At 49.0% G+C, this 12,024-nt stretch overlaps 2 protein-coding genes across 2 annotated transcripts; one reads left to right on the forward strand and one right to left on the reverse strand.

Annotated features, from left to right (window-relative positions):
- Window positions 1–312: 312 nt before the first annotated feature.
- Window positions 313–9,011, reverse strand: LOC128720047 (5'-3' exoribonuclease 2 homolog). Its single transcript, XM_053813693.1, has 3 exons — window positions 8,937–9,011; window positions 6,354–8,826; window positions 313–866 (listed from the first exon to the last, which is right to left on the reverse strand). The coding sequence occupies exons 1-3, from the start codon at window positions 9,009–9,011 to the stop codon at window positions 313–315; spliced, it is 3,102 nt and encodes a 1,033-aa protein (XP_053669668.1).
- Window positions 9,012–9,585: 574 nt separating this feature from the next.
- Window positions 9,586–11,842, forward strand: LOC128731383 (uncharacterized). The gene is made up of 3 exons (XM_053824499.1): window positions 9,586–9,617; window positions 10,203–10,508; window positions 10,595–11,842. The coding sequence occupies exons 2-3, from the start codon at window positions 10,313–10,315 to the stop codon at window positions 11,629–11,631; spliced, it is 1,233 nt and encodes a 410-aa protein (XP_053680474.1). The 5' UTR covers window positions 9,586–9,617; window positions 10,203–10,312; the 3' UTR covers window positions 11,632–11,842.
- The last annotated feature ends 182 nt before the right edge of the window (window positions 11,843–12,024 follow it).

Consider the following 12,024-nt stretch of genomic DNA (forward strand, 5'->3'; position numbering starts at 1 on the left):
AAAGACCCAGATTTGTACCACGTTGAGGGGGGGCCGCTTGATATATTTATATACAGTTACCAATTCATATATATATTGTGAATTATATATATGTGTTTGTATGTATGTGTGTGGATATAAATATACTTCCGCGCCGCCCTCGTTCGCCCACCAGAGCTGAAGCTAAAACAAGAGATTATCCCTTTTACTTTACCTCTACAGCGCGTACCGACGAGGGGAGCCGCACGATATTCTAATGGTGGTGGCCTTAAACCCGAAGGAAAGAAAAAAGAAAAGCTCCTCTCCTGCCACCTCCCCTCACTGCCCCCTCGATTAGTACTGTCTTCGCTGATTGTTAAACCGATTATTTCCGCCCCCGGAAGAGCCGTAATTGTTCTGGCCGTACCGGTTGTTGTTGTTGTTGTTGTTACCACCGCCTCCATTGCCGTGCTGGAAGTTCCTTCCACCTCCTCGCCCACCACCACCACCACCCCCACCACGATGGTTGTTGTAGTTGTGGCCCCCCCTGGCACCCCCGTTGTTGTTCGTCCAGCTGTTCCCGCGCTGCGGCTGGGTGCCGTAATCGTACCGGATCTGATTAGCGAACGGATTCGGCAGGACGTTCGAGGACGCGTCCGTACCCTGCTGCGGTCCGCCCGTGGACGTGTTGCGCGAAATTTCGTTCATCATCTGCTGCTGGTACTGCTGGATCTGGCTGCTGAGCTGCTCGAACACGCTCCGATTGCCGGAGTTGCCGGACGCGCTATTGCCACCCTGGCGACCCTGATGGTGGTGCTGCTGTTGGTGGTGGCTGTTGCCGCCGCTGTTGTAATTGTTATGCCCACCCTCGTTGCTATTGTAGCCGGCGGAATAGTTGCTATAGTTACCTGTTGAGATAGCACACAGAAACACGGCGGTTTTGAAGCGGCAATGAAGAGAAATCCGTGGCCACGATAGCAACACGATGGAGGTGGATTCTTATCACAAAACGCAAATTTATGTGTGAGCGCATGTGTGGATGGGTGAGTGTATTTAATTTTCTTTTGTTTCTTCTTCTTCTTCTTTTGCTCCATTCGCTTGTCAAGCCGTCAGTGGAGCAAAAGAAAAAACGAAACAAACGCACCATATGTATGTGTGTATGTTCCCGGTGCCGGAACGACGTATCTCAAGCCAACCGAAATCAACCCGAGCACATCTAAGTATCCAAATTATTTTCGAGTGCTGCCAAAACGAGCCTTTTTGCTTCTCCTCGCCCTCGGTTCCACCCCTACAACGCAAAAAACGTATGCCGATTGCATCGGTTAGTTAGTGCGCAACGGGGAACGACAAACACACACACACACACACACACGCGGTACGGGATAAGGACATCCATACACACCGACATATATTGACGCCCCCGGTCAAGAGGCAACTCTTTCTGTGATGCCATTTCGAGATTCGAGTAACCGCAAATAATCATCCCCTGCTCCGTAACACACACACACACACACACACACTTCTCGGGCGTTCGGCAGGACCCCTTTCATCGATCCGTGGAAAATCGAACCACATTCCGTCTGCCGCACACTCCACGCAAATAATTAAGCTACCCTCCTCCGCCGAAGCCCGGAAGGACAATGGTGGGGGGAAAAGGATACGCGCAACAACAACGCCTCTCGTGCCAAACCGAATGCTAGGCGGCGAATGAAGGTCAGTACGATGCATCCGGGGGTAAAAGGGGATTCCCCCCCCCCACCTCATGTGCCCATGTGCAACGACCGAGAAGGATGGCCCCGTCTCGTTTCGTCCACGAGCACCGGCACCGTCGAGAGGACGAACTTTTGTCCACGGTAGGGGTAGTTTTTTTTTCCTCTTCTAGTTAGAGCCACGTTTTTCCATCGCCGAGCGCCGGACATTGGTCGAGTGTTGGCCGGTTTCACGGAAGCACCGGGACCGGGACACGGTGGACACTTCGAGGCAAAAACTATGCTCTCCACAATCGAACGGCTCTCGAATGGCGTCGAAAGTTAAGTGGCAGCAACGCCGTAGCTAGTTCGTCCTTTCCTGTCCGCAAACCGGACACAATTTGCGCGTTGTCCTTCGTACTTTTGCCAAATTCACTTTCCCCTTTGCTTATTGTGCGCTGATTGTTCAAAGGAGGAGGAGTTTTTGTTAGTTTTCCACGCGAGTTTTCCCGCTCCATGTTGCACCAAAAATGTCAACAAAATAACACGCAATAAAGCGTGTTTTTGGTGTTGAATTTAGCAAAAATCGAACGCGCCAACTAGAGCTTGCGATATATCCGAGCCCCGAAAGAGGACACAGGGCTACACAAGGACCACACGGTTCTCTCCTAACACGCCATCAACTACCGTCCCTGCTTATAATGCACCCGCCGTGTGATGGTTACGGTGCCACTGGAACTCACAATCGGCGACAGCAGCATCATTAGCAAACACCGAAAGTGCAACCAAACGGAACCACACCCGACATTATGTTTCGGTGGTCCTGAGGGTGTAGTTGGCCCGGGGTTGGCTCTGCTGCTGCACCTTGCCTACCCAAAAACGATGACGCTCGTATGGAAATCGGCCCCGGCGCGATGGCTTTTCGCTGCATCGTCATATGGTGGCGGAAATCACTCGACTTACATCGCCATTACCGTTCCAAACCCCGTTTCGGTGGGATGGGACTGGGCATGTGTTTGGGGGCGGGGGTTGGGTTTCGAATATTCATCCCCAAGCTTTGCGCACCGAGCTGAAGTGCACTTTTCGCCGCTTAAATGCGCCTGGCATTAAGCCACTCGAGTTCAATTTGCAATTTATTGTCCGATTGTCGTCGTCCTGCATGAGAAGCAAAGCGCACACAATGGAGCTGTGATTTTCCCGGCGATGGGTGGCGAATGGGTGCGTGTGTGTGTGTCCGTAAGAGCGAGAGAAAGAGCGCGACGACAGTAACGATTGGTGTTACATATACATTACAACATACACCGAAACACGCTAACAAAAAGTATATATTCTCTCAGTTCACAGCGATCGGTCAGCAAAGGCACGACTCCAGTCAGAAAGGTGACATTTTTCACCGGTTCATAATGCGCGTCTAATGTCCGATCCCTTATCTCGGTTGCAGTAACACAAAAGAAACATGCCAGACCCGGCCAGTGACATCGATGACAAAACCAACCAACCAAGTGTAAGTAAGTAATTGATCGCAAAGCAAGCGGGAAGCCAGTGCCCGGATAATTAGCCCGTACGCTCGTCCCATTGAGCATCGATACACTATCGCCGATCGATAATGCCAAGGAGCATTTGCCGAAAGATCCAACAAACCGTTGGCAGCAGCTACCCGAAACGTCGGTGGCTTCACGCCTCACTCCACTCGAAGGCAATCGATCCGTTCCTTCCCGGAGAACGTAACCTGATGCCCGGGAGCGATCCGGAAAAGTTATTGTGTGCGCACGGAAGGGGCAGAAGACGAAAAAAACGCATAGTTACGCATAATCCTACCCCTCGCAGGGGTCTCTCTCTCTCCCCGTTTCCCAATAGCTGGATAGCCAGGTAGCCGCTTCCTTCGTGCGATTAAGCTTTGTGTTTGCAAACAAAACCTGGCCACATGATGCTGAGCGGGCAGCGATGAAAAGCCAAGAATGGGAAAAGCGATGATCATCCCTGACCGAGCGATTATTGACTCATCGCGTCCTCAATTATCATCTAATCCTGATCCAGTTATAGCTCGTGCTTCGGTGAAGGCAGCCGAAGATCACAAGATCACCTCCGTCAATGTAGGACACAACAGGAAGAGGTGGAGAGAAAAAAAAAGGATCAGTTTTGGGTAGCAACTAAAAAGAAAGCGAGCACGGAAGCTTACAACACTTCAAGGAACAAGGAAAAATGGCTCTACCGTAGGCAATAAGAGCTTCTGTTCCGTATTCATGTCAAATGAGCAGATCTTTAGCCGATACACGGGTGGACGATCAGCCCAGAATGATTGTCCCAATCTTTGTGCTCAGTTTTCCACCGTTCGATGTCGCTTTGTATGTGTGTCTGTGTGTGTGTTTTCCGTGTGCAACAGGACGACACACGGCAGAACGCGAAACGCAACGACCGATATGATCACACCGGATTACGATTCAAATAATGGCCCAATCCGGCCTAATCTCGTTTCGAATTGTTCCCAAACACAGCTAATCGTGTCACAAACCGTGGATGGCAGCATGAATGGTAATTATACGCATCGTATATACCAAATTGGGGACGCCTTCTTACATTACATGTGGTGCCTTTTTTTGTGCCCATTCTTTACACAAAGAGACATATACCGTCAATCAGACGGCTCCCAAATCCCAATCGACGTGACGCGACGTATGAGAACGGCACCAATGTTGCAAAGTTTGTCTTTCTAAAAGGTGCCAGGATAATTCTTCCATTTTTTGCGCACTCATGCCCACATTTACTTCGGCTAGCTATTTTTTCGCAACTTGGCTATCCGTGCGGAATAAAACACAAGCTGGAAGGAGTAAATACAATGGTTCTCATCCGCGCACCCCACCACGGATCCTTGCGATCTTTGCGCTTCGATTTTTCGATCCACAAATACTACCTTTTTTTCTAACCCCCGCATTCGGAATGTGCACTGGAACATGGAATGATTCCGGGATTTCTACAAAACGTATACGGGATTGTGCCCGCGCATATGTAAAAGCACATAAATGCCTGGAATCCCCGTGCTCGAGATTCCACGGAACCGTTCCATCACACGCACACAATAGGGAATGGGGCTTTTCCTTTTCCTCCCATTTCGCTCGGATTTTTCTCCGGTAGTCCTTCTTCTTTGACCGCGTTTGTTTATGCTTCTCGACACCCTGCACACCCGCTGTTGGTACGGGTCTCGGTAGCGGGGACAGCATTGGGTAGGTGTCCTTATTAGAAATAAATAACCATCCACTTTCTCCGCGCTTCAGTGCACTCGCCCGTGAACCCTTGCCACTTGAGGGAAGATAGAGATCCTTGGGACCTTCCGTAAGCCTGCGAAAAAAAAACCAACAACCAAATCGAGCGTGGCAAGTGTGTGGAACGCAGCGAGGAATATGAATCGTAACCGATTCGATGGCTCTGATTGTTAAAGAAATGAAGACAAAACCCCCGTTCGCTTGCCGTGCATTGTATGATAAAAGCTCGGTGCTCGATCGGGATCGGGTTCTTTGGGTGCAATGCGGTCTAACGTAAGAAAAACACACTACACACGATTCCTGGGAAATTTAACATTTACCACCGGCGGAACCTTAGGAAAAAGGGCTGTTTGTTGTCTTGTTGTTCATCGATTTAAAACTAAAAAAGGACATTGCCTTTCGCCCAAGCAAACATTGGTCACCTTTACTCGGAGATACCAAGTAACAATAATCGATTCTATTAGCTACAAAACACGCTTCGTAGTAGCATAGGATTTTCTCACCCCGTATCCTTCAACCCCCAACCGACGTGTGGTGTGATGGACAAGCTGTCGAAGGGTTTAAAAAAAATCTGCCGCTCACAATTACGGCAGAAAATTACGTCCAGAAACAGCCATCATTATCTAACCGCAATGCAGGCCCAAATGAACCGCCGCAGCCCTTCATACGCACTCATTAGTGCAAGATATGCAGCGCGGACGGAAAGGAGAAAATATTTAAAAAAAAAAACAAAACCACCAGCCGCCATTGCGAGAACTAATTAACCGAGCAATATCCGCCAGTCGGTGGCGGCGGGCAAATCTCGCTGCTCCACGGTGGAAATCGCCGACACGTACGGTGGTTTGGCCATCCTCCAGGGGGAGGGAGAGTGGGCGGAAGAAGAGCAAAAACGTGCCGAAGTGGCAATCCCAGAACCGGAGACGCCCCATCGTCGTCTGCCCATCCCGGAAGAAGCACACGCGGCTGACGAGGGGAAGACGATGAGCGATTCTCTCGAGAGGCACTCGTCGTCCTTTTGGCTTTTGGTTTCCTGAAGAGCAAAAAAAAAAGCGGCGAAAACCGGCATCCCCTAGCACGGGTGCCGGCTACCCCGTTGCGGCTTGTGCACTAATTCATCATTATCTTCATCCTGGCTTCCGATCGCTCCCTAATTGACGCCACGGAAGTTGACACGCACACACGCACGCGAGCATGCCGGGCTGACGGGTGGGGGGCGGGGGGGGGGGGAGTCAGTCACACAATGGGCCGCAAATTGTCTCTCCCGTCATGTCCCGTCAAAAAACGGGAACGTGCAAATATGCTTTTCAAAATTCTATGGCCCGGTAAATTATGATCATATAATGAAAGATGTCAACACTGCTTAGGTTTGGCCGATCCCTAAGCAATCGATTTGCTTATCTACGTGTTTATAACAAGGATAACGATAAGATAACGTAATCAAACTTACCTCCTTGATTTCCTCTTCCCTGGAAGTTGTTGCCGCCTCGGTTACCGCCGTAGCCTCCTCCGTTATCATTCCTTCCTCCACCGTAGCCCAATCCGAGCCGGTTGTTGACCATACGATGCCCGGCTGCTCCAAGCTGGGCCCTGTCCGTGCGCTGCCCGAATCCAATCACCGGCCCATCCTTGGCACCGAGCACCTTCGGTTGCTCCTTGGCATTCTCTAGCTTGCGCGCCGGAAAGATGAAGTCGTCCGCAAACTTTGGATCCAGAAAGCGCACCGTCAGCACGCTGTTATCCTGCACCGCGCAAAGCCCGGATATCGGCGACGGGAGGGTACCGTTTTGCGGGACACATTCCTTTGTGGGAATTACCAATCCCTGCAGGCAATCCACCACCACCGGTACCTCGCGCTCGTAATCCACATCGTCACCGGTGCACAGCTTGGACAGCGTCCGAGCTCCGGCTGATCCGGGTAGCAGGAACAGCTTCGCGTCGCCATTCTCGTTCCGCAGTCGTTCCTCTTCCGTCAGCAGCGGTACCTTCGGGTCCGTGGCCTTAAACAGTCGCTTTTCATCGACGAACGGAAGCAGGGCCACTCCCTGCCAGGCAAACTTCTTCCCGTTCAGATCTATGCGGAAGTCGATCGGATAGAAATCGATGATGGGACTGCGAGGGTCTACCATCAGCTCCGCGAATGGTGGTGGAACGTGGCTGCGGCTAGCGGCCGGGAAAACGCCCATTAGCTGCTGCAGGGGTTTGAACGGCGTGCCTCGGTCGAAGTGTGTGTTCACGTTTTCCAGATGCTTAAAATCCGACGCGAATGGTGCGTAATGATACGGAAAGTACCATTCCCAAGAGGCGCATCCTTGGTAGTAGTAACGCAGCACCCAGCAAAGCCCTCGCACATACTCCCAGGCGACAGTCTGGCGGAACTTTGTGTTTAGGGACGTCACGTCAAACTTAGACTCGTAGTAGCGATCCTTGAAACCGTCCTCCCACAGCCGCACCTCGTCAGGCGTTTCTTGTTCCTCGTTCTCGGCCGCGCTAGTACTGAGCGGTTCCTCTGCTTTCCGCTTTGTAGGTCGCGATCCCTCTTGTTCGGTGGTACTGTTGTTGGCATTCTGCCGTTCGCCGTCGTTGCCGCTAGCGCCGCGCATTCGAAAGTTTGCCGCTTCCTGGCGCGGGTTGACGATCGCCTGCGGTTGTATTCCGCGCCCGAGCGGAGTCGGCGCAAACTGAGAGTTTTTGATATGCTCGAAGTTTGGTCTTTGTTGGCGTTCCTTTTGAAGTTTCATTCGTTTATTGCGCTCCTTGAAGCGCTCCTCGCTCACCTTGCGCTGGCGAAAGATGTCATCTTCTGCGAACCCTAGGTCAGACATGATCATTTCCACCCGCTCCAGGAACACACTGCCCGAATCGGTCAGGTAGCCTCGCGTTTTGTACACACACTTCTTGTACAGCGTCACCAGCCGATCGATGGCGTTTTCGCGAATCTCCAGACTGGGCAGGTGTGGCAAAAAGTCATTTCCGACGAAAAAGCACATAAACACCCAGTCGTCAACGACGCGATCGAAATCGTACGTGAACGGGAGATTTGGCATGTCAAGCTCCTTCTGCAGGTACTCCTTCAGCACATTCAGGCGCACAAATATGAACTGCGTCTCCTTGCCCAGCGCTGCTGGTGTTTGGTTGGCCACCTCCCCCTCAGACTGCAATCCGGTGCAGTCCTTCATCTCATGGCCCATTTGCTGGCAGATGTCGCATGGTCGTTCCTTGTTCGGTAGGAATTCCTCACGAATGATCGTGAAATGCGTCTCGTGTGTAGCCAGTCCCAGCATGATAAGATCCGCGTCGGCACCACACAGCACGTGGTGCGTGTTCGGGTCATAGTCCGGCTGCACGCGCTGCTTGCGAATGTAGTCCATTATCTTATGTTCACCCTCGCCGGGTACGTTCGCGTCCGACAGGATCACCTTCAGGTTCTTCCATCCCGGATTGCTGTTCATACGATCGTGAACGTAGTACTGTAGACATTTGCTCAGTCTGTCCATAAAAGGTGTGCCGGGAGTGATGCAGTTCGAATCGAAGTGATTTCCCTTTTCCTTCTCTGGTGGCAAAATTGCACCCTTGAGTGCCAGCTCCTCGCGAATACGCGCCACTTCGGCCGCCTTCTCGGCGGTCTCCTTAGACGCACGGAAACGACGCGACCGCTGCTGGTTCATTTTGGCGCGCGGAGCAACACCATCGACAGCCATGTACAGCACCTTACGCGGGCGCACAATGTTCATCAGCCGATCGATGCACTCGAAGATGGCGATCATCATCTCGTCCTCATCCTTAGGCGCAGGTTTATCTTCCGGATGTGTACAAGGATGAATAATACCGTTCATGTCCAAATACAGGTTGTCAAATTCGACCCGGTTCGGGTTCGGATTACTTATTGGCTCATAGTGAACGTTCCCTTCATCGTCGACAGTCTACGAAGATACCGTTAATTCATATTAATTCTCGATTCCTACCGAACAGGTACCGAACCGACACAGCGTGCCGAAAACAATCATGAAAAACAACAAAACAACACACTCACCTTCTGCTCGACGCATTCGATTATCACGGACGGATATTTACGTGATAACCAGCGGAAAAATGCTGGTACTCCCATGATGTGGACGAATTGGCGGTGGTATAGTTAAAATATTCTTAAAATGCTGTACTTTTTCGCCTACTAATTCGAACAAAACCCTACTTAAGCACTAATTCTTTCCACGAGTTTTACGATAGGTTTTGACATGAGCGGAGCCTAAACTGTCAAAACACGACGTTGGCGCACTGTTAGTTCAGGCACCGGCAATGCAGTGTAGCAGGGCCTGCATTCGTTGCTGCATTTTTAGGTAATAACATTATTGAACTTCGACTGAAATATATTATATGATAATAAAAAATACCTTTGGGATGTGGCCAGAAGAAATTGTTATTCTTTGCTTGCACAACATCTTTTGTTTGCCACATTGTAAAACTCAGTACAGCGCCGATAGAACAGCAGCGGGTGATAGCTGAACCATTTCTAAAAGATTTTAATTCTGTCCATTTTAATTTTATCAATACAAGATAAGGCTCGTTGCAGTCCTACGGTTGCAATAAATATTTTTTTGTTTAATATTTCACAATTAGAAACATTTATGTAAATTGAAGATGTGAAAGGCAGCTGACGTATCACTTCTAACTTCGTTCTGTCAAATTGAGTATGTGGGTGTGTGCGATTGTTTTGGTACGTATTGTTGTTGGCAAAGAATTCTGGGATTTCTTAATTAAAATTACGTTTTAAGCTGTTTACTTTTGTGGATATAAAATAGAACACTAAACTAGTGTTACGAGCAATATATCGACCTATCAGTAAATTGTTACTTTTCCTATTGTAGAAGAACGTAGCCTACTTCACAAAACGAAAACCAACAATAAGAACATCACCGTTTTAACTAATTCCACAGGCTGGGGTTATTTGGAATATAAGTTTACTGCTAGTTTCTTTTTTTTTTGATAACAATCAGCGTGTTCTTCACACAACGCTGTGGCAAATCAAAGGAGAGAAAGGTCGATTGGAAAGTCGTTGTGCACGTTTACGGTGTAGCAGGAGGAATTTGCGGCCAGAACGTTAGATCGTTTTTGCAAATTTGCATTGCATACTCTTACAGAGTGGACTGTTTCTGTCGAATAACTGTAGAACAAGGCGCAATAAGTCAATCTAACTTACATAAGCAATTGTTGGTGATCTGTTTATATTTACCTTCCGGGCTTAATGTTATAGTGTCCTGTTGATGAACCTCCATTCCTTGGTCCTTTTTTGCGATTGTAGGATGTGTCCATCGCTATTGATTTCCCGAAGACGGTGTGCTGCATTTTAAAAGATAGCTAGACCACTATAGTGCCGGGTTGTCCTGGCAACGAATATTGTAACGCTAGGAAATGTTGCCCTTTCTGGACGAGTCCGAAGAATTGTTCAACTATTGGATTCTGAAAGCGTTACTGTTGATCGTTATCTACTTTGCTTGGCGTTCGACCTACGTCCGAGAAGATCGTCCAAATGCTGCCGTGCTTGTGATTGAAAATAATTTGGGACGTTTGAATACAATTCAACCACACAGCGTGACGACGATCATCCGTGAGTACATTTTAAATCCAACCAATTCTATCCTTGCGGCGTTTATATACGCATAAACATATGTTTTTTTTATATATTTCTTGCAGTGCGTAGCTCATCACAACAGTCCAATATATCAAATGTAACTGAAACAGAAGAGCTTGACCTTGAAAACAATAGCATAGCCTCCTCAATCGATAACATCACGCAGTCCATCCTAACCGAAGCATCGGAGTCGGCAACGGGGCTGGATTTAAGTGATACCGAAGGTTACCCAGGTGTAGTGAATCCGCCTGTTGTGGACACATTTCACGACCCAGGACCGGAAGAAATTATTAGACAGATGGATGCCACTGAGCCTGAGGACGTGTCAATGTCGCAAGACAACGTTTCGACATTACTATCCGGTGTGCGATTTCGACCAAACGCCGCCAGTCCGGAAGGTACTTCAAACAGTGATGGTAAATCCACTGGACACGTGGATAGCAGCAACGCAAACCCAAGCACATCGAGCAGCGGCATCGTGGAACCTACTGCGACGACAAAACCGATAAGGATTAAACTAAAATATCTCAATGATGATTCAAAGCTTGTGGAAGGCAACCTAAACGAAGGCATCGGAGAGTTTAAACGGCGCAATTTCACCCTCGAACTTGCAGCACAGAAATTGGTCCGTTTAGTTTTCAACGGGCATGTGCTTCAACCGGACAACAAGACGCTGGCGGCATGCGGTTTGTTCGATAATTGCGTCGTCCATTGTCTGATACATAATCAGAAATCCTCGCTAAATGGAGGCGTTGGAGGTAACGATCGCCCCTTGGAGGGAGCGACCGGCGACCATCCGAATTCTGCGAGTGGTGCCAACAGCGGGATGGATTCCCGTGATGGTACAGACACCGATCGGGCTTCAGATCGTCGCGGAACGGATGCAGATACCCGATCTGGCGGGACACGTTATGGAACGTACTTCATCTACATTGGCACGCTAACCGTCACAGCCGTCATACTGTACGGATGGTATTGTCGCTTTCATTATGGTCATTTGTTTAATCTGAACTCCACGATCGGGCTGATCGTCACGACCACGACTTTTCTCATCATGATGCCGACGATTATCCTCGCGGACAGTAATACACCAAATTGAATGTCTCACAACAAAACGAAAATGTATGCTTCTCGCTGTCGGTATGCAACGGGCATATTTACTGCGGATGCCGTGCACATGTGTCTGGCATTCATTGTGAGTGCAAACTGTACCCTGTATTGGTTGCGAACGACCAGCAAAATCACATCTTGTTTTATCCATTATCTGTTCACTGCGATATTTCTATCTGCTCCTTGTTTTGTACATAATGTGATCCAATAAATAATAATCAAACGAAACCAGTGCAACCACTTTTTCTCGTGTAGAAATCGATAAAATTACGCGATAACGCCACGTATTAATGCATGAGATATATCCACATTAAAATTTACATTTCATAGCATGTTATTTAGAGTTGAAAATTGTAAATCGTCACAAGAATTATATTTCTGA

Source organism: Anopheles nili, chromosome 2 (assembly GCF_943737925.1).
Source record: "Anopheles nili chromosome 2, idAnoNiliSN_F5_01, whole genome shotgun sequence".
Taxonomy (NCBI): Eukaryota; Metazoa; Arthropoda; class Insecta; order Diptera; family Culicidae; genus Anopheles; species Anopheles nili.